Source organism: Spermophilus citellus (genome assembly GCF_964194105.1).
Source record: "Spermophilus citellus genome assembly, chromosome: 19".
Classification (NCBI taxonomy): domain Eukaryota; kingdom Metazoa; phylum Chordata; class Mammalia; order Rodentia; family Sciuridae; genus Spermophilus; species Spermophilus citellus.
This window is the reverse complement of record NC_138201.1, coordinates 10450049-10472175: the sequence shown is the minus strand read 5'-3', so window position 1 is coordinate 10472175 and position 22127 is coordinate 10450049. Positions and strand designations below refer to the sequence as shown.

General features: G+C 41.4%; 1 protein-coding gene across 1 annotated transcript in view; it reads left to right on the top strand.

Annotated features, from left to right (window-relative positions):
• Window positions 1-22127, top strand: part of SUMF1 (sulfatase modifying factor 1) — an 82393-nt gene that overhangs the window by 8004 nt on the left and 52262 nt on the right. The window contains exons 2-3 of the mRNA XM_081276063.1: window positions 1901-2074; window positions 5837-5911. Coding sequence (XP_081132189.1) covers window positions 1901-2074; window positions 5837-5911 — 249 coding nt within the window. The remainder of the gene's footprint in view (window positions 1-1900; window positions 2075-5836; window positions 5912-22127) is intronic.

The window sequence follows — 22127 nt, the reverse complement described above, 5'->3', positions numbered from 1 at the left end:
TGGACCCGTGATTTTAAAGTTAGACATTGCGTCCACAGAGTGCGCTTCTGACGGATGATATAGTTGAGAGTCAGCTTTTTATTGAGATATAATTGACCCATCATACAATTCACACTTAAACTGCACCAGTCACTGCTTTTTTAGTGTAGTCACACCATTATTACTATCTAATTCTAGAACATGTCATCACCCCTGAAAGAGACCCCATACTCATTAGCAATCATTTCCCATTCCTATCTCCCCCAGCCCCTGACTGTCACCAACTCCTTTCTGTTTGTGTTTTCATTCTGGATATTTCACATGAATCAGTTCACACAATATGTGACCTTTGAGAAATGGATTCTTGCATCTCGAGTCTCATTGTTGAGGTCCATCCATGTTGGAACATGAATCAGCACTTCATTCTTTTTATGACTGAGCATTATTTCCAATCAAGGTACACCACGTTTGCTATGTATGCATCAGAAGATGGATATTTGAGTTGTTCCCACTTTTGCCCATTATGAATAACACTACTGTGAATGCTTTTGTATGGACATAGTTTCATTTCTCTTGGATAAATATCTGGGGGTGGCAAGGGGGCGTCCTATTTTAACTCTTTGTTCATTTCTTGAGGACCTGCTGAGTTTTTTATGTATTGCCTTCACCATTTTACATTCTTTTTTTTGTAGGGGGTGGGTATCAGGGATTGAACCCAGGGGTACTTAACCACTGAATCACATCTGCAGCCCTTTCATATTTTATGTTGAGACAGGGTCTCACTAAGTTGCTTAGGGCCTTGCCAAGTTGCCAAGGCTAGCCTCAAACTTGAGATCCTCCTGCTTCAACCTCCAGAGCCTCTGGTATTACAGGCATGAACCACCATGCCCAGCTCCTGGACTTGCATTTTTTAACTGAAAACTTTCTGTACCATCCTCAGACCCTGTGCTCAGTGCTGGGAATACAGCTGAGAACTGGTGAACATAACAGTCCCAGTCTCTTCCCCCTGGGAGTTTAAGTTCATTTGTGAAGGTAGATAGGAAGAAAGTAATTGCAATTTGGTAAGGAATTATACGAAACATAGTAAGGAATTATTCAAAACATAAGCCCTTAGTAAACTTTTCAGATTTTTCTGTTTCAGTGATTTAAGCCCTTCCCATTATCTTTAATGGGGAAAATTCATGCAGAGATGCCTCTGAGTTCAGTCCCCGGTGCCCACCCCCCTACAAAAAACAGTCTTTGGCTAATCTGACTTCTTCATAAAAAGAGGAAATTAGGACACACAAAAGAGATACCAGTGATATGCCCACACAGAAAAAAGGCCATGTGAGCTCATGGTAAGAAGGTGGGCATCTAAAATCTCAGGAGAGAGGCCTTGGAAGAAACCAAACCTCTGACACTTTGATCTTGGACTTCTAGTCTCTAGAACCCTAAGAAATAAATTTCCATTGTTTAAACCAAAAAAGAAAAAAATTTATGCAGTGAGTATTTGGAGATATTATATATGGCATTTTTATGTTTGTTTTTAAAATTAATTTGAAAGAAATGAAAATGTCGAAGACAATATATACATGTATGTAATGAAAAAACATGGCAAGCTCTCCCAGCACCTGTGGCTCCCCATTAGACGATTTGGTTTCTATTAATCCTGTTTGCATCCTGTGCGCAAATTTAGGACACGTAGAATTTGGACTAAACAAATTACTTTCCTAAAGAATTTTCACCTTTTTTTTTTTTTTTTTTTTTTTTTTAGTTCATGGTTCACCTTCATTGGGGTGTGGAGTGATTTTGCTAATTTTATGGTGATTTCCTGGTGGGGGTTACTAAGCATATGTGCTTACTGTGGACTGAGAACTATACGCCCTGCCCAGGTACAGTTTGTCTGCGATGCATGACTTCTGTGTCTCCCTGTTCACTGCAGATGGTCCCCATCCCTGCTGGAGTGTTTACAATGGGCACAGATGATCCTCAGATAAAGCAGGACGGGGAAGCCCCTGCAAGGAGAGTCACTGTTGATGCCTTTTATATGGATGCCTATGAAGTCAGTAATGCCGAATTCGAAAAGTTTGTGAACTCCACTGGCTACTTGACAGAGGTAATGTGGTTGGGGACAAGAGGGGGAACTTAATTCTTTTCCATCGCTCTGAGAAATGCTTTAAATCACAGTGAACATAAGCCCTTTATTTATGTATTTCACTTAATTTCTCCAGAAACCCTGTGCAGTGGCTTTTTCTTCAGGTAGCAACTGGGGTTAGAAAAGTGATTTGCTCCAAGTTGTGGGGCTAGTTACTGATGGAACTGGGATTTCAACCTGCACAGTGGGACCCCAGAGCCTGTGTCCTTAACTATAAAGGTATGTTGTGTTAATGCTCAAGCATGCCAGAGATGGTGACTGTTCACTCAACTTTTTGAGATAACAGACGTCACATAAAGTAAGGCCACTCTTCCCTGTCAATAACGTGCAACTTGGATGTTCCAGAAGCATTACATGTTTTAGGAATGATAGATGCCGGAGTACAGGTTTTCATTTTTGTGGCTTTATTCCAGTGCCTCTACGGTTCACAGGATCCTCTGTGGCAGTTCCTGGCATTATCCCGTGGTCACTGAACCACCAAGCAGGGCTCTGGAACTGGATGTTTGCCCTAAATGAGAAGAGGAAGGGGAAGCTTTGGAGTTTATGAGCGTTTCTATGAGGCTCTGAAATAGACTTGTTTTCTAAAACGCATCCCATTTTCTCTTGCCAAAAACTTTCCCCTTGTCTTGAGTATGTGGAGTTCCTGTTTTCCTTTCTTTTTTTCCTTTTTTAAGCACCAGCTATCTTTTTTTTTAATTTAAAAGCATTAATTTGAGAGTGCATATGAAAAGCAAAATAATGTTCAGATAGGATTTTGCATTCTCACATTTCTTTGAAATTTCCCCAAATATACAAAGTGGTTGTAAATCTTTTTTATAATATTTGTCATAAGCAAACTTCCGTGTTCTTTTTGTTTGGAAAGAGTATTCCAAGGTCAAGTTGCCAGTACTCTGCTAAAGTTAGAAGATTTCGTGGGAAGAAGGCTTTCCTTAGACCAGGGTTCTCCATGAAGATTAGATAGAATAAGCAGAATTTAGGCATCCATGAGCACAGAGGAGGAAAATTTTCAGCTGGATATTTCTACCTGAAATTTAGCATGCCCTTCAATTATGACACAGACAACAAACCATGGTAAACTTATTACTGTGACTTTGTTACCAATAGAAGTCACAGATTTCATCAGGTACGGTGGCGCACACCTGTAATTCCAGTGGCTCAGGAGACTGAGGTAGGAGGATTGAGAGTTCAAAGCCAGCCTCAGCAACTTAGCCCTAAGCAACTCAGCAGCACCCTTTCTTTAAATAAAATATTTAAAAAGGCAGGGGATGTGGCTCAGTGGTTAAGTACCCTTGGGTTCAATCCCTGGTACAAAAAAAAGACAAAGAAATCACATATTTACTTTCTTATTGTTATTATTCCAGATATTTTGAAATACTGTTTGTATTCATTCCACTTTGAAATAAGATAATTATGAGAACTAGTATTAGATCTTACTTAATATGTTAATAAAACGCATACAGGTGGGACTCGGGTTGTGGCTCCTTGGTGGAGCACTTGCCTGGCAGGTGTGAGGCACTGGGTTTGATTCTCAGCACCACATAAAAATAAAAGAATAAAGTAAAGGCCCATCAACAACTAAAGAAAATATTTTTTTAAAAAAAAGCCTACAGGTGACTTTAACAGCCATTTGTTTTATTAATATTTGGATGTAACAATTGTTTTAATAGTCTTATTGATTTTATTTTATACATTTAAATGCTTCATTCTGAGAAGGAGGTTTCTAAGCTTCAGTATGTTGCCAGAGGGTGTAGGTCATGGGGACTCAGATACCCTACCTTGGACAAAATGCTTTATTTTTTCTTGCACTTTACAGATTCCTCCCCCTGCCCCCCCGCCCCAACTTTATTTTACATCCCACGCCCCTTGCCAGTCCTACTGGTCTTGTTTTTATTCTTTGAGAACCAGATCTTCTTTCCCATCCTGGGAGCTTGGTTCGTATTTTTCCTCTGCTTGGAATCCACAGCTGCTTTACTTATCCTCTTTTTATAAGTCTGTCTCCTTCTCCTTCTTTTTCTTTTTTAATTTTTTGGGAGTCAGGTTTTTGCTAAATTGCTGAGGCTGACCTTGAACTTGCGATCCTCCTGCTTCCGTCTCCCGAGTAGCTGGAATTGCAGATGTGTCCACTGTGCCTGGCTGCTGCTTGTTCTTATCATCTCAGCTTGATTGTCACTTTTTCAAGGAGACTACCTCTGTTTACTCTGTCAGAAGGAGGCTTTTGTTGGACTTTTTTTTTTTCATTTTTTACCTTACAAGGTGAAATGAAGTTATAGTCATTTTTTTCTTTCTTCATTGGGCATGATTTTTTTCTATATCGGCACACTTAAGCACAATGAAGACAGGGGTCATGCCTTTCTGATATTGACCTTGTGTCCCCTCATTTAGTTCCAAATCCAGCGCATAGTGGGTGTTGGGTAGATAGTGTTTGTGGAATAAATAAACGGCTTGGGTTCTTAGGCATGGTGATGTCACCAGCAAATACAGTAAGAACATCTGGGCTGAGGAAAGGATGATAAGCACCACCTGGAAGCGGAGCTTGAGGTGCCAGGGTAAGGCCTGAAGTGCAAGGATGCAGTGCTCAGTCAATGTCATCAGGTGAGGACAGCATGGGACCGGGGCAGAGCTCTGGAGTCATGGGAAGTTGCTGGCTGAATTAAAGTAACAACATGGGAAGCTTCCCAGCGGTTGACCAGTGTGTTTATCTGGAACCACTAGTGTCAGGACTACAGGTGTGACCTAGGCAGAGTTTTTGAGCCTTGCCACAGCCCCCAGAATCAGACTCCCCAGGGATGGGGAGCAGCAGCCTCTGGTTTTCACAGACCAGGGTATGCTCTAAAGTTCACAGAGCTGGAGGCTGCTGGCCTAGTGTGAGAAGTGCAGAAAGCAGGGACAGTGCTCTGAGAAGCCGCAGCATCTTAGGAACAGTACGAAGAGCCCATGTATTTCAGGGGATGAGGATGAATAGTCAGATATGTGGAGGAAAACTAGAGGAGGCGTAGAGTCACGGATGCCAGGGGACAAAGGACCCGGTTTTCAGAACCAGGTCTCACACAATGAAGAGAACCAGGTCTGTGAGGAATTGAGATGTTCATATTAAGTAGAACTATTAAAGTTCAGGTTTCCATCTAGTGCTTAAATTAACCACTTGATATTTATAAACACATTTAATACCTCAGTGGAGCCAGAATGTGTCAGAATATCAGCAGTGGCATTTAGTTATTTTTGCTGAATTCCAGGAGGAGGACAAAGGACAGGCTGGGTTACACAATCTCATATGTATAGATTTCTATTATTTCCCTGGGCTATTTGTAAACTTGGGTAAATGTGAACAGTTTGTTCTCAAAATCTAATCTCAGCACCCTATGCAGGGGTACATGCCTGTAATTCCAGAGACTGAGGAGGCTGAGGCAGGAGGATTGCAAGTTTGAGTCTAGCCTGGGTAACTTAGCGAGACCCTGTCTCAGAATTGGAAAAAGTGCTGGGGATATAGCTCAGTGGAAAAAGCACTCTTAACAACTAAATGAAAACAGGTTCAAAGAGCAACATTAACCTGTTTTAAGAGGGAGCCAGATGACTATAAGTCATTTCTGGGTCTTCTGGGAAGACGTAGGAAAAACTCAGGTTCATTGGGAGAAGAATCCCGTTAGCAGTGTGCAAAGAAGATGGCATGTGCACACCACATCACTGCAACCTTCTCTGGGTTTCTATTTCTTACCTTCCCTGTAGGCTGAGAAGTTTGGCGACTCCTTTGTCTTTGAAGGCATGTTGAGCGAGCAGGTGAAGACTGGCATCCAGCAGGCAGTAAGTAACCTTTGACAGGCTCTCCTACTGCTCATGGCTCCTTGGAAAAGGCCTGGGTGAGAAATCCAAACTCAAGGGCCCCCTTCCTCTCCCTCCTAACACCTGGCCATTCTGTGGCTACAGATTTGCCCAGAGAGCCAGGCCCACAGGTGGATGGTATCTGAGGAAGTGTCTGTTTGCCTTCTGTCCTGGGCGTCCCAGTTATGCTTTGTGTTCCTAAGTGCAGCTCCAAACACTGGTGGGTGTCCCTTATCGTAGGTGTGTGGACAATGGAGAGCTAACTGAATGTTCCATTTCCATGCTCTTGATATCATCAGGGGCCAGGTGGAGACGGAGCTTCTTGTTCTGACATTCATGAACTCACATGGTCAGAGCAGTTTCTGCGGAGGGCCCCTTTGCTGCGAATGTGCATAATGAAGGCTGGGGACTGGTCCTTAGAGGCAGGAGTGTACTGTGTCATAGGAGGACCCTTGGGATTTGAACTAGGTGTGTTTCTCTTAGACTGGAAATGGTACAGTGTGCTTCCATAATAATAGAAGTATTTCATACATTGGGTGGATGAGTGAATTCGCAGTACTATTTAAATAATTACCTCCTTGTTCTTTTGAATGTTGATCAAAATTAGAGAAGATTCAATTTTATGTTAGCTGTACTACTGCAGTGTATATATAGAGATTATGTATGTAATTATATTATAATTAATTTAGATTCCCATACCAGCCATTTCAGCAGGGTCGTGACGTTTATGCATTTGCTTGTGTACATATTTCACAAAAATTTAAGAACAAGGGAAGGTGTGAGGCCAGGCTGGAAAGTCACACAGCAAAGGGGGCAGAGAATGCAGAGGCAACAGGAGACAGAGGGGGAGGGGTTAATCTACTCAAGGGGGGCTGACTAAGATGCAGTTGTGTTGGGTATGATGGCATGGGCCTGTAATCCCAGCAGCTCCAGAGGCTGAGGCAGGAGTATCGCAAGTTTGAGGCCAGCCTCAGCAACTTAGGGAGGCCCTAAGCAACTTAGAGCCTGTCTCAGAATAAAAAGGAAACAAGACTGGGGATGTGCTCAGTGGTTAAGCACCCCTGGGTTCAATCCACAGTACCAAACAAACAAACAGATCTGAAGATGAATCTAGTTCCAACCTCCCTATAGTTTCCTTTGAATTATTGCCTGCATTTCATCTTTTTATTATTCTCAGTGCTGGGGATGGAGCCCAGCATCTTGTGCATGCTAGACAAGCGCTCTACCACTGAGCTCCACAGTCCCACTCCTGAACTTCATGTGTTGGTGGCATTATGTCCTCTCTGGAGAGCAGCACTACCCGAAAAATTGAGCTATTCTGGCTCATAATTTCTTTCTTTCTTTTTTTTTTTTTTTGAGCTAGTTTCATTTCAAACTAATGTAGTAAGACTTGATGTGGGAGGGGAATAAAGTAAAACAAGACAGTCTCAAACCATGTTTTAGTGAGTCAGGTCACTTTTTCTGTATTTGAGATAAGTGTTTGAAAAATGTGATTTGGCTCCATTTGAATTTCACATTTTCTTTGCTCTTTGCAAGTTTATCTTACAGGTCTGTTATGTAATCTGATCTCCCCATCTTTTTTTTTTTTTTTTTTTTTCCCAAGGGCTTGGTGGTCAATTCTGGCTGGTGTTGATGACCCAGCAGCTTGGGATATGGTGTCTTGTTTTAAGATACAGAGTTGGGGCGAGGGAGGGCATATGTGCTTATTTCTGTTCTTTGTGCGTTCAGATACAGGACATCTTGTCCCTGGAGAACCTACAAACACATTGGGCATGAAGGCAGAGGTGAATTATTGCTGGGCTCCAAAGGTGCCCTTGTAAGTGCATAGGGAAATGTGTGTACCTGTAACCAGGACGAGGACAAGTACCTCTTACTGGGTCTCAGTGTTGTCCCTTGCTTAAATGCTCATAATGGAAAAGCAAACCTTTTAAGCTTGTTTGGAGAAGGCTGAATGAATACAATCTGTGGGTGATAGAAGAGCTCAGGTTTGTTTTCTTCATCTCCTGAGGCCTGGCTTAGTTTGATGCATCAGATCTCTCCCCATCTCAGTAGTGGGGTTGAACCCAAGGGCTGTACCACTGAACTACACTCCAGCCCTTTTCTAAAATTTTGAGACAGAGTCTCCCTAAGTTTCTTAAGGTCTCATTAAGTTGCTGAGGCTGGCTTTGAACTTGTAGTTCTCCTGCCTCAGCCTCCCCAGTCGCTGGAATTGTAGGTATGCCGCATCATGCCTGGCACTAGATCTTTTTTAAATTCAGTGTTTCTAGAAGCATAGGACATGAAATGATTCATAAGATAAATTTAAGATGATATTAGGTGGTATATGGGAAAGCATAAAATCACCTTGAATTATATAATGAGCAGTATCTTCCCTTTTCAGATGTGTCTCAAGATTTGATTAAGTCATAGAGTCTCATTTGAATGCTGTCATGTCCTTAACATTTAAAAAAATTAAAAATATATATTTATTTAATTATTCTAATTAGGTATATATGACAGCAGAATGCATTCTGATTCATTGTCCACAATTGCAGCACAGCTTTTCATTTCTCTAGTTGTACAGGATGTAGCGTCACACCATATGTGCAGTCATGCATGCACCTAGGGTAATGATATGCATCTCATTCTGCCATCTTTCCTGCCTCCATACCCCCTCCCCTTTCCCACTCCCCTTTGCCCGATCACAGTTCCTCTATTCTTCCCCTGTCTCTGTCCCTGTTGTTATGGATCAGTGTCCACTTATGAGAGAACATTCAGTCTTTGGATTTTTGGGATTGGCTTACTTTGCTTAGCATGATATTCTCCAACTCCATCCATTTACCTGCAAATGTCATAATTTTATTCTCTTTTAATGCTGTATATATACTACAGTTTGTGTATATATACTACAGTTTCTTTATCCATTCATCAACTGAAGGGCATCTAGATTGGTTCCACAGTTCAGCTATTGTGAATTGAGCTGGTATGAACATTGATGTAGCTGTCTCACTATAATATGCTGATTTTAAGTCCTTTGAGTATAGATCCAGGAGTGGGATAGCTGGGTCCAATGGTGGTTCCATTCCAAGTTTTCTAAGGAATTTCCATACTGCATTCTAGATTGCTTACACTAATTTGGAGTCCCATCAGCAATGTATGAGTATGCCATTTCCCCCACATCCTCACCAACATTTATTGTTGTTTGTGTTCTTGATAACTGCCATTCTGACTGGTGTGAGATAAAATCTTAGAGTAGTTTTGATTTTCATTTCTCTAATTACTAGAGATGTTGTGTTGAGAGCCGGTCAGAATGACGCCTGGCATTTGTTGATTGATTGTATATCTTCTTCTGAGAAGTGTCTGTTCAGTTCCTTGGCCCATTTATTGATTGTTTTTTTTTTTTTTTTTTTTTTTATGGTAAGTTTTTTGAGTTCTTTATATATCCCGGAGATGAAAACAGGGCTTGGAATCTTTCTCAAGCTATAGTTGTAGCTAAAAATTAAATACTATTGCTTATTTTCATTATTTATGTTAAATGTTGCCTTGCATTTATGCAGGTTATGCTAGTGATACAATGCCCCCCCCCCACACACTTTTGAAGACCTTTTTATTGCAAAATAAAATACAAATGGAGAAAGGTGACATAACAGAGGGGTAGCTTTCTGAGTTATCCTAGGGCAGACCTGTCTGTGACCATCACACAGGTCAGGGATTAGAATTTGGCTGCCTAGTCCAGCAGCCCCTACTGTCCCTAAGGTAGCCCCTATCTTGCTTTTTAAAGCAGATGCACCCTTAAGTTTCTTTCTAATATTATCATCCAGGTTATGTCCCAAGTTTAACCTTACCCATTTTAAGGAAACCTGTGTCTTTTGAGACTCTTATAATCTGTAGGTTTCCTTTCCATTGCCCCATCCCCCTGTCTTCCCTCCTGGTTTATCCCTGGAAGAATACAGGACCTGCAGACTGGCCCACATCTGAATTTTGCTGATTGTGCTCTGAAAGCGCAGTTCAGCTCTTCTCTCTGTCATCGGTGACCTGCTAATTGTAACCACATCCTTAGGTCTGATCAGACCCATGTTCGCTCCATGGCAAGACATTAAAGTGGTGTCTTCCCCCGTAGGAGGCATCAGATACGTGTTCCTTGAGCTTCTCTTCATGCTAGCTCTTGTTAATGCCTGGTGGCTAACTCCAGGAATTTATTGGGGGTTGTAAGAGTGATTATCTAAATAGTTCTTTTTCATTTATTTATCTACTCTTTTCATTTATTAATGGGGATATTTTCATAAAGAGGTCAGTTCTCAGGCTGGGGCTGTACCTCACTGAGGCACTGGGTTCGATCCTTAGCACCACATAAAAATAAATATATAAAAAGATATTGTGTCCATTTACAACTAAAAATAATAATAATAATAAAAAAGAGGTAAGCTTGCTCCTCTTACTATTTTCTTAACCATTCATATGGGTCATAGAAGAAAAATAGGTAAATGAATCTTTACTAGCTTTTAAAATAATGAGTTGATTTCCCATTACTCTGTATAGGTGATGGGTTTTTTTTCTTTTTTTTTTTTTAAATTGAACTTTTCATTTTTCAGGTAATTATAGATGCACATGCAGTTGAAAAGAAATAATACAGGGAGATCCTGTATACCCCTTACTATGTTTTCTCTATTGTTCTCATAGTAAATAATCATACTATATTTTCACAACCAGAAAATTGGAAATTAGTCCAACCCACTTGTCTTCATCTGATTTCACCAGTTTTATATGTATTCATTCTCTGTGTGTATACAGTTCTGTGCAGTTTTATCATAAATGTAGATTTATGTACTTGGAACCAGATTTTTAAAATCATTCTTTATGAACTCAGAATTTAAACTCATGTTGTGGGTTTGATTCACTTGGAATCATGATCCCTTGATTTTTGAGCACTGGATGCCATTTCAAGTTCTTGGGAATCCTTTTTTTTTTCTCTCTCTCTTTTTTAACAGCTATACTGAGATATAATCTACATGCTGTGAAATATACCTTTTAAAGCAAACAGTTCCAGGGTTGTTTTACCATGTATGTATGGAGTTGTTTTGCCATGTATGTGCCATCGTCACAGAATGGAATAGCACACTTTTCTGACGTTCTGTTTTGGACAGCTGATTCTGAGTCCTTTTGAACTGACCCTAGGAACCCTTTGTAGCTTCTTTGCTTTTTCTAAGGCAGGATATATCACCCTCCCCTGCCTGGAATTGCCCATTACTCTAAGCAGACACTACTTTTTGTAGAGAATAGTGTTTCTAGAACGTTCTCCAGGTTCCAGGTGAACTTGCTGCTGTTAGGTTTGTGGTTGCTTCTAGATCTCCCAGTGGACAGAGCTAAGATACAGTGCCCTGTGAGTCCACATTGATACTTCAGGTTTTTAAACCTGTTCTGCATGACATCTTTTCCTCCTTTTTTTTTTTTTCCTTTTCTTTTCCTGACACCAGTAATCCTAATTCCCAAGGACATAGGGGATAGAATTAGAGTAGTCCATAATTACTCATTTGTTTTATCCCAGATTACATACATAACAGTCTCAAAATAACAACACCAATGCTATCATCACCAGTGTAATTACCAAGAACAGGTTTAAAAAAAACCCAGACTTTTATATATGCTTTTCCTGTTTCTCCCCAGTTTTAAAATAGTCGCACTAGTTCTGTATTATTGGAACATATGTCCATGCATAGAGTACTCTCTGCTTTTTAGCTCCTGTTGAAGCTTAGCTATACAAGGAACCACATGGTTGGTGCTTGTGACAGTGTGGCCCCAGTCATTTGACTTGACAAAGCTCTTCTCAACCAGGTTCTTCAGGGAGTGGCCAGGGGACATTTTTCTCCAGACTTTCACATGTTGGCGGTGCTTTGTTAGTATTCTTTATACTTCACAGTCACTTTTGTTGGACATGAAGTCTTTAGTTCACATGTTTTCCTTCAGCGTTTTACATACTTATTTTTCTTTTGGATTGAAGTGCTGATAATCTCATGTTCTTCATCTTCGGAGTTACTCATTACTTTTGCCTGAAAACCCAAGGATTTATTTTTCTTTATTATCTAGTATCTTGCTGTTGGTCCTTGTGGTTAGTGTTTTTCACTTACAGTTTGCTTTTTCTATGTGTAGTACTTTCACAATTTTTTAAACATCAAGAGAATTTTAAATAAATTACTATTTTCATGTCCTGTCTTCAGGAATCTGTAGGATTTTTTTTTTTTTTAGAATTTTTTTAGTTGTAGGTGGACACAATTCCTTTATTTTTATTTATTTGTTTTTACGTGATGCTGAGGATTGAAACCAGTGCCTCACCCTCACTAGGCAAGTGCTCTACCACTGAGTCCCAGCCCCAGCCCATGTAGGATTCTTTTTACCTGTTTTCAGTGTTCATTCTTTCTTTTAAACAATTTTTATCTTTTTCTTTAACATATTCTTCGTTTTTGTCTTTTGCCTCTTAAGCAATATTTCTGAAAAGACTTTTTGTTTTATTTTCATTTGTATTTTTTTTTTTATTTCCGTACCTCATCTGAGTTCACAGATTAGGATTTATTTTATTATTCACATATCATTTTCTTAATGCCATTCCCATCATTTTGAAACCGTGTGCTGGATTTTTTTTTTTTTTTTAATTTGAACACATCTTCTGCTCTGGTTTGGATATGGTTTGTCCCCAAAGTTTCATGTGCTAGGAACTTGGTCCCCAGAGTGGCACTATAGAGAGGTGGTAGACCTTTTGGCAGTAGATCCTAGCCAGCTCCCTTGTGCAGGCCTGAGATGCCAGCCTTAGCGACTAAATAGGGTCCTAAGCAATTTAGTGAGACCCTGTCTCAAAAATATAAAGGGCTGGGGATGTGGCTCAGTGGGTCAGCAGCCCTGGGTTCAATCCCTAGTATGAAAATAAATAAATAAATATAAAATTGATAAATAAAATAAGAGGTGGAGCCTATTGGGAGGTCATTAGGTCATTGCAGGTGCTGCCACTAGAAGGTTTGCTTCTGGTCTCACCAAGGTGAACTGTGAGGAAGGAGCAGGCCTCACCTCTGAACCCCCCTCTGGCTTCCCATCTTGCCACATAATTCCTTCCTCTTGAGTGTGCTCCCACCATGATCCCATCTGCCATGACATGGTGTATCCAAGGAGCCCTCCCCAGTGTCAGCAGATAGTGGTGCCAAGTTCTGGGGCCTCCGGCACCGTGAGGGGGTTCCTGGGGCAGGACTATTGAAGCGTGTTCACTCCTTCTTCCTGTGGGCTCCTCCTCACTTGTTATTGGTGGGCACAGTTCCTCTGGTTGTGCTGTTCTTCTCAAACTGTCCGGTGCTTTTCTGTGACACCTGTTGGCTGCTGGGGATTTTCCAAGCTTATTGCTCTGGGAAGATCTGAGTGAGGAAGAGATATTTGAAGGGACCCTTCAGGAGGAACTCATTTTGGAAACCACAGGGCAGAGCTTGCAGCAGAGGGCCTCTCGCGCCCATCAGTAACTCCCCCCTTCAGGTCTCAGCTGAGCCCGCCCTGGGCTGTCATTCAGAACACCCTCCTGACATCCACATTCCCCGGGTGTGTTCCTGTGGCTCCTCATGCCTTCCTTTCGTAGTGTTCATCCACTTAATTTGTGATGACACTTATTTGTGTAGAAATTTCTTGAATACTTTACCCTCTCTTAGATTCATTCTGTGAGGGTAGGTGGGAATTCACGTGTTGTATTCACCATTATGTCCTCAGCACAATAACTGTCTCTTAATAAGCACTTAATATGTATTTGTCAAGAAAAAAAATGAAAGCATACCATTGGGTATCATCTGCCAGGCATTTAGTTTTTGAAAGCCGCAGGACTCAGACCCGATGTGACCTGTGTCGGTTACACAGTCAGCTTTTCCTTGGCGAGAGACACTGGTCTGTCATCAGGGTTAAGGTGGGTTCACGGTAACTGAGTTCTGGGGGAGGCAGTCCAGGCCTGGCCGATTGGATGTGATAAGAAGGTAACACTGTCTCTTGTGCCTTTTTGAAGAGAGCATTTGTTCGCCTGACTGAGCAGTCAGTGTGGCATGAGCTCAGGAAGTGAACCATGATAAGGTTAGAGGAAGAGAGCCCCATACAAGAGGATAACAGACACAGCTTCTTTTTTTCCCCAACCCATTCCAAGGCACTTGATCACAATTAATTTATTTGAGACATGCTGAGCCCCAGAGGTTCAGATTAGAAAGGTATCCATAAATTTCTTTTCAAGTCATGGGCCTTTTGATGCTTAACTGGGATTAAGAAATAAAAACGGTGGGCTGGGGTTGTGTGCCTAGTGTGGTGAGGCACTGGGTTTGATCTTCAGCACCACATAAAAACAAATTAAATAAAAAATGAAAGCTTAAATTTTTAAAAGTTAAGGAAAAAAAAAAAAGAAAGAAAAATGGTGCTGATATCTCCTGGCCCCAAATGTTGGGGTTTGTACCATCCACCTCCCTAGTGAAACAGGTAGACTGTTGATCAGAAAGCCTGGCCAGCTTCAAGATCAACTTAAGAATAAATAAGTATTTAGAATGACTAGAACTTCCAAAATGACCCAGCAGAAAAGCCTTCCTCTTATAGGTGAGCTATGGCCCAGGAAGGGGAAATGGTTTTAGTCAGTTCAAGATCCATCGGAGGGGGCACCTGTTGCCTGCCACTCTTCCCACCACAGACTTCTGCTTCAACCCTTAAGCCAGGAGTTGATTCTCTCACTACAAAAGGATATTTCACTGAAAAGACTGTATTTAAAATTGGTGTGTATCCAGAGGAGGGCCACCCAAGATGAGGTGGGGCTTGGAGCCAGGTGGTGGGTTACAGAGGAGTCTGAATGTCATCTTAACATCAGTTAGAAGCCATTGGATCTAACTGACATTTTAGAGAGACTACTCTGGTTTTGTGTGGCTTTGTGATAGTCCAGGGGGAGAGGTGATGGTGCTGGGAGGCAGGGTGATTGGAGTAGAGATGATAAAAAGTGGTCTGATATTTGAAAATAACTTCTGAGAACCTAGAAAAGGAAAGAGATCTAAGGGCTTTTGGATTTTGGCTTGAGGAACTGGGGAGAGATGGGGATGCCCCTTAACTTTGAGATGGGAGAGCTGAGAGAAGGTTGAATGGGCTCCCAAACCTAAAGAAGATCTAAGAGGTGAATGAGTGTAGCTTATTCTACAGATGTTTGAAAGGCGAATGAAAGAGGAATTTGATTCATGCTATGTGGCCCCTGGAAACCTAATCAGGGCCAGCAAGTGGGAGGTCTCTGGGAGGGATATCAGTTTAGCTGTAAATCAGAACTCTGTTTCTTAGAAGGATCTGCATGTGATGGGCTGCCCATCAGAAAGTGATGTCTGACAGATTGTTCATACTGAGACTGCAGGGACCAACTGTTGGTTGAGTGACTGTAAAGGCTCGACTTGGGGTACTTTTGGGAGTGAAATGAAATGTTTTTAATTCTTCTTGGGTAACAGGTATAAATCTGAATTACCAGGTCACATAGGAACCAGTATCCATCCTACCTCATCCCTATTCTTCCCAGAAACATGGTAGAGAGGATGCCTTTGGGTGCTGGTTGAATCTAGTTGATCTCCCCACACCCTCCAGAGCTAAGGTTCTAAAGATCTTTGGTACATTTTACTTGACAAGAAAAATCAATGCCCACCTTTGCTGGATCATGTGTATAGTGGTGGATGGCCTCCCGTGTGGAAAGCCCTGCACGCACCCCCACCCGCCTCTACTTTCTCCACCTCCTCACCTACAATGGGAAGAATCCGTGGGATCGTCCCCTGACATTGATTGGGTGCCTTTCCTTGGACTCCCATGGCTCACTGAGCTCCTCTTGGCCTCACTTATCACAGACTTGCAATTATTTGCTTATTTGTCTGTCTCCATTCTAGATCATATACTGTATCCCCAGGGCTGAGCACAGAGTAACATCATGAATCCATACTATAGATGTCCAGTAATGTACCAACACCTGGCTCAGTCCTCACAGCAAGCCAATTAAGTAAGTTTTCTTGGAATACTGATGTTACCAATTGAGAAAACACAGGTTCTGAAACTTCTAAGTAAACTGCCAAGCCAACCTCACGTGGTTAATCCTGTAATAGGAGAGTCAGGATGGGGACCAGGAATGCTTCACCTCTCCACTCAAGTGCAAACCACATCCTGCATTTGACCAAGACTTAGCCCACACTACATTAGCATTTTAAAGACTCCCAGAAGCCTTGTAGTTAAAAATAGTTTAACTTTGATTAACCTAGGACCTTTCTACCCACTGTGACTACTTTCATGGTAAACCATTTCTCCCCACCAACATTTTTTTAAAAATTATTTTTATAGTTGTAGATGGACAACATACCTTTATTTTATTTGTTTATTTTTATGTGGTGCTGAGGATCAAAGCCAGTGCCTCACATGTGCAAGGCAAGTGCTCTACCACTGAGCTACAACCTCAGTCCCTGCATCTTTAAATTTAGCAGAAGGAAATGAAGATGTTTGAAGATGTTCACTGTCATGTTACTGATAAAGCAAAAAGGCAAAGACAAACTTGAATATAACTGAGTGGTTCAGTGTTTAGAGATTGGTAATCTGTGATAGATTGTCTTCAGAAATACTATGAAATCACTAAAAAATGATTGTTCTGAGTCCACTTAAAACCTAGACAAGTATTTAGTAAGACCAATGAAAATGATCCATATATAATTTGAGAAAACTATGTAAAACGCATATGCTTATTGGTGAAACTGGAAGATGAATATAAAAGTGAAATGTTATTTCTTATTGGTGAATTAGTAATTTTTAATGAACATTTAATATTGTCTGCTTTTGTTTTTCAATGTAAATTCTCACATCTGTTAAAAGGAAAAACTGTAATTACTTGTATAAATCTTCACCATTTACTAAAAGTAAAATAGCCAATTATAAAAATGTCTGCATGGTAAAAGTTCAGTAAAAGATATGTCAACTTGTAGAGAGACACATCACAAAATTATTAAGTAGCCTATATATGGAAATGTTTGTAATCATTATTTCTGGGTGGTGAGATTGGGGATGATGTCTAACAGAATTTTTTAGGCCATTTTAAGTATCTGAATTATTTTGAGTTAGCATATTTTTTACTTGGTTGTTTAAAATTTTTCCTTTTTAAATATTTTTTAAATATTATTTTTTTTAGTTATATATGAACATGACACCTTTATTTTATTCATTTATTTTTATGTGATGCTGAGGTTTGAACCCAGTGCCTCACATGTGTGAGGCAGGCACTCTGCCACTGAGCCACAACCCAGCCCTAGAAATGTTTTTCTGCATATAATTTTAATGACTGTGTTGGCCTATCTGAAAAAGCATGCATTTTTCTTTCCATAGAGTGTATCAAGTTGTCAAGGTACCCAATTTAAGATTTAATTTGAAATAAGCTGTCAGACTCAACTACCTATCTGTTTTGATGACGAATTCACTCTTTCCCTTTATTTAAGGCTCCTCTCCAACCTTCTGCATTGTATTGGGTGTTCACTGTTCCATTTGATTCTTTCAGTTGTTAGATTCCCCTCCAGTTTTATTTATACTTCATGAATTTGAATGGATCTGTAATTTCTCATTGTTCACTGGTGCCAGTTGAAAAATTCTCGCAGGCTGTTTTTATAGGGGTAACTGTCATGTTTATACTACATTTCAAGAAACGTCCATCTTTTTAATTTGCTTGTCTAAAAGCATTAAATTTTTAAGAGAGCAGTTGTAAAGTTGTGAACTTGACATCTTTACACTCGACGTTGCATAATTACACCACACTCTGTCTTTTTCCAGTGCCATTTTTATTCTGGGCTGTGTGTGTATAAGAAGCATAATTTATCACCTCTGGCAAGAATAAAGGCACCTTTGCTATCTTCCCCTTTCCTTTTCTTTAAGCTGTTACTACAGATCTGGGTATGTCTCTTGGGATAGGTGGGAAAGGATGTCTTTGCTCTCTCAAGTCCATGTCTCAAGGGGACATCAGTGCCCACGCAGATCCCATTTATACTGTAATTGGTCACTGGCTGGCTGGTACAGCTGTTTCAACTTAAAACCCAAGACAGTTGCTATGGAGATTTGACTAGAAATAGGTCATGTTAAAGTCCTTTTCCCCCTGGATATAAGGGAGTCTGTAACTCTGGAAGTTGTCTCAGTCGAGCAGAAAATGTGTAGGTGGACAATCACATCACACACACACACACACACACACACACACTTCTCTTTTTATGATGCGTTGGAGCATATATGTCAGTCTATTCATGTTGCTTCTGCTCTGTAAAGAACATACCTGGAGATTATTCCTGAAAAAGGAAAAGGAATGGAAAATGTCATTGTTTGCATGTAATCTTGATAAACTAGCTAATCTACAACTCAAAAGTTGTTCACAAGTTCCTAAATGTAGTAGAATAACATTCATTTTTTAAGACAGAACCAGATGTTCAAGAACAATTTTTTTTTTTTTTTTTTTTTTTTTTTTTAATGCTGAGTTAAGAAACAGTGACATTAGGAAAAGAAAGATGTCTGGTGTCATCAGATGGGAGTTGCATGAATTTGACCAGAAAATTCCTTGGCTCTTCCAGGGCCTGCTGGTAAGGATGAGGGAGGCCCTGCCTCTGTTCCCACCAGTCCTTCCGGTCAGATTCTGATTACTTGACTTCCTTTCTGCATGTGTCAGAGGGGGACTGGGACTCTGCATCTGACCGTTCCAGTGGTGACTTGTGGCCTGTCTCACAGTCGGTGAGGTGTGTTGTTTGGTGCCCATACTGGTGCCCAAGCATCACCGACACCCTCATTATGCATTTTATTTCAGGGAGTGGGGTCAGTTTCCCTGAACATGACTCTCACATCGTGGGTTCGGTGGAAGACACCACTCCATACTCTTCCCTAGAGTTCTTCAGCGTGTCCTTGACCACCTCCTCTTCTCTGGCACTTTTCTTAGCCTGTCAATATTCTGAAAGGGTGAAGTGGTGGGTGGGTGAGCCTCGCTGAAGAACTACTGGGGTAGGCTTTTGACTAGTTAGGATCTTGTTCATTGAAAGCTCCAAAAGAATGTCGCACCCTGTAGTAATGTAAACGAAAAATACCAATAATGACGCTGACACTGCTGCGATTCTTCCTCTTTACCTGCCCGAGTGCTTTACATAGGTTTCCTTATTTAGTCCTCACAGCGAGCCTAGGAAGTAGATGGTAGTATTTTTTACATCTGTTTCACAGATGAGTGAGCTGGGGCCTGGAGAGGGCAAAGAGCCAGAGGAGCCTGTGTCTTGTAAATGAACTACTGTGCTTAAACCCCAGGCAGCTGACTCTGGGTAAGATGCTTTGACCCTCTGTTACTATGAACTATATGTTAACACTTAAGAAGAGTAATCTCTTCCCCTGATTATTGGTCCAGCTGGTGATTTGCTCCTTTCAGGGAACATCTGGCAACAGTGGAGATATTTTTTTGTGTTCTGCAGTTTTGTGCTACAACTGGTATCTAGTGGGTGGAGGTCAGAGATGCTGCTGACCTTCCTAGAGTGCACAGGCACCCCTCTGCACCAAGGGAGTATGTGGCCTAAAATGTGTGCCATCATGGCCTGTAGCACTATGGATGCCTGTAACCCTAGTGAAGGTTGAAGCAGGGGTATCACAAGGTCAAGGTCAAGCAGGGTGATTCAGACAGGGGGCTACCCTGTCTCAAAATGAAATAAAAACGGGGCTGGGGATGTCGCTCAGTGGTGGAACACCACTGGGTTCAGTCCCCAGTACCAGAATAACAAACAAACAAAGTTGGTAAATGCCAAGGTTGAGAAAACCTTTTGGTGTTGCATGTTCATTCCTAAAAAGTATTCCTCTCCCAGTCCTTCACCCCTGCAAAATGCATGTATATTCTTCTAGAATCTTTTTCTTCTGGTCATGCCAGTATCATTTTATGTATGTATTTGTAGAAACAGAATCAGTGTGTATGGTACATGTCACCTTTAATACACAATATGTGTGTTCCCATGTCAGAGCATTCTTGGGTGACTAGCTGCGCAGTATGTTTGGTATGGATGAAAACCAGGGACAGTTGGGTTATTTTGTAATTTTTGTTTAGAACAGTGTCATATGCTATGCACATGTCTCTGCATACTTGCTTCAGATCTCAGTGTTTTGAACCAAAGAACTAGGTTTTGATACTTGGTCAGGCACAGTGGTGTCCTGGCTTCCCCATGCCCGAGCCAGGCTGTGCCCTGTTTCTCTGTGCACATCACTGAGATTGCCAAGGATCTCATGGCTCTATGACTGTGTGACTTGCAAGCTAACAGTCTGTTTCGGATAGGTTGCTAGAGTAATGTGATAAATTTCAGAAAAGAAATATTCTTTTTCTGCAATGGAAAGCAGACGTCTAGAATGAGAGAGAGGTGAGAGAGACCCACCGATTTGAATCTTGGACATGTTTTTGAAGGAAAAAGAGATGACTAGGTTCACACTTGTATTCCACTTTTTGCAATCACAGAATTAATTATTTTATGTAAAACAAATAATTGTAAAAATTGTGACTGTGCCAACTGTCCTGAGTGGTACTCTGAGGTTTTCTGGATTTTGAGGTCCCCTTCAGGGATTAGGCTCTGGGACTGGCATACGGTAGCACTCAATAAGTATTTGTAACCAGTTTGAATTAGGGGAAAAAGATAAGAATGGCCTGACTGGCCCCTGGAGCACATGCCCAGGCCTTCTTTTGGTAAGCCACCCAGGGAGCTCCCCTTTTAAAAAGGTCCTGAAACCCTGGGGGGGGGGTGCTTCTGCCTGATAGGCTTGTGTTTGTCTCTCCACAGTGTACAGAGCATGGAAAGGCACGCGCATGTTTATTAAAGGTCACAGACTCTTTGAAGAATATTCACAGAAGCAGCACAATTCAAAATAGCTCCAAACTGGAAATGCCCAAGTACCCATTAGTAGTAGGAAAGATAAACCATTGAGATTTTTTTTTTTCTCTTCTGTGTACTGGGGATTGAACCCAGATGGGTATTCTATCACTGCAACTATAATCTCAGCCCTTTTAAAAAAAACCTTTTTAGTTTAAGACAGGGTTTCACTAAGTTGCGAGGGCTGGCCTAGAACTTGCGATCCTCCTGCCTCAGCCTCTGGAGTAGCTCTGCTTACAGACTTGGGCCACCACACCCAACTGTGAGGTTTTTTTTTTTTTTTTTTTTTTTAATTGCTAAAGAGAAAATATTTCAAAACACAAAAGGGTCTCAGGAGAAAAGCTACCCCAAATTTAACAAAGGTTCACATGTTTCTGTATTTTGCCATTTTTATTTATGCTAGCCTTTTTTCTTTTTTAAACTTAAGAACTAGAACTTCCTGTGGGGTGCTTAGTGCTGGGGGTGGAGTTGGGTCGGGTGAGTGATCTGAAGGTCGCATTGAAACACAAGAGTGGAGTGACTGCGGCTCTCTGTGCACATCTTCCCTTGACATGTGGCAAACTGTCACTGGCACCTGAACATGGAGTGGTCCAGTCAAGGAGGATGTCTCAGATGAGTTTCTGCAGTGCTACAAATGAAACAGAAAGAAACTCTGCCTTTCTACCCTGTGCTCTCTGGGGTGAGACCCCGCGTGCAGAAGTGCTGTTTGAGGACATAATACCTTCTGTGTTGAAATGGACTTTGCCATCCCATTGTGATCGAGACCTTGCATGTCCTGAGCTCGTTGACGTTGTTAGGGATCAGACTGATGAGGATAGTGGGAACATGAGATGAAGAGAATAATTCTATAGAATGGGCCCGTGGGCTTTGTTTTCCAAGAAGCCATTTATCTGCAGCCCTGACTGGCCTAGGTGGACAAGCTATGTTACATTCCTCAGCAAGAGAAATGCAGGCCCAAGATAATGCTGATGGGAGGAACCCAGGAGACTCTTGTGACCAGATCCTGAAACTCTGGGACATAAGGATAGTTCCTCTTAACCATAAAATCTATAAGAATGTATAGTCAAGAATCCAATTAGAACTGGTCAGCATGCGCCAGGGTTACCTACAGTTGCCATGACAGTGGGGACTTGAGAGTCTGAAGTCACCCTGTTGTGTCAAGAGGTGGACCTGGGTGGAACTGTCTGGAAACTTCTCTGGGATCACCAATAAACCTGGTGTGCAGGAGAGATACATAGTACCTCTCTGAGAGAACCCACTCTCTCCCTTGAGAGTGTCCCCTTTCCCTTTTGCTTTCCCTCAATAAACTCATT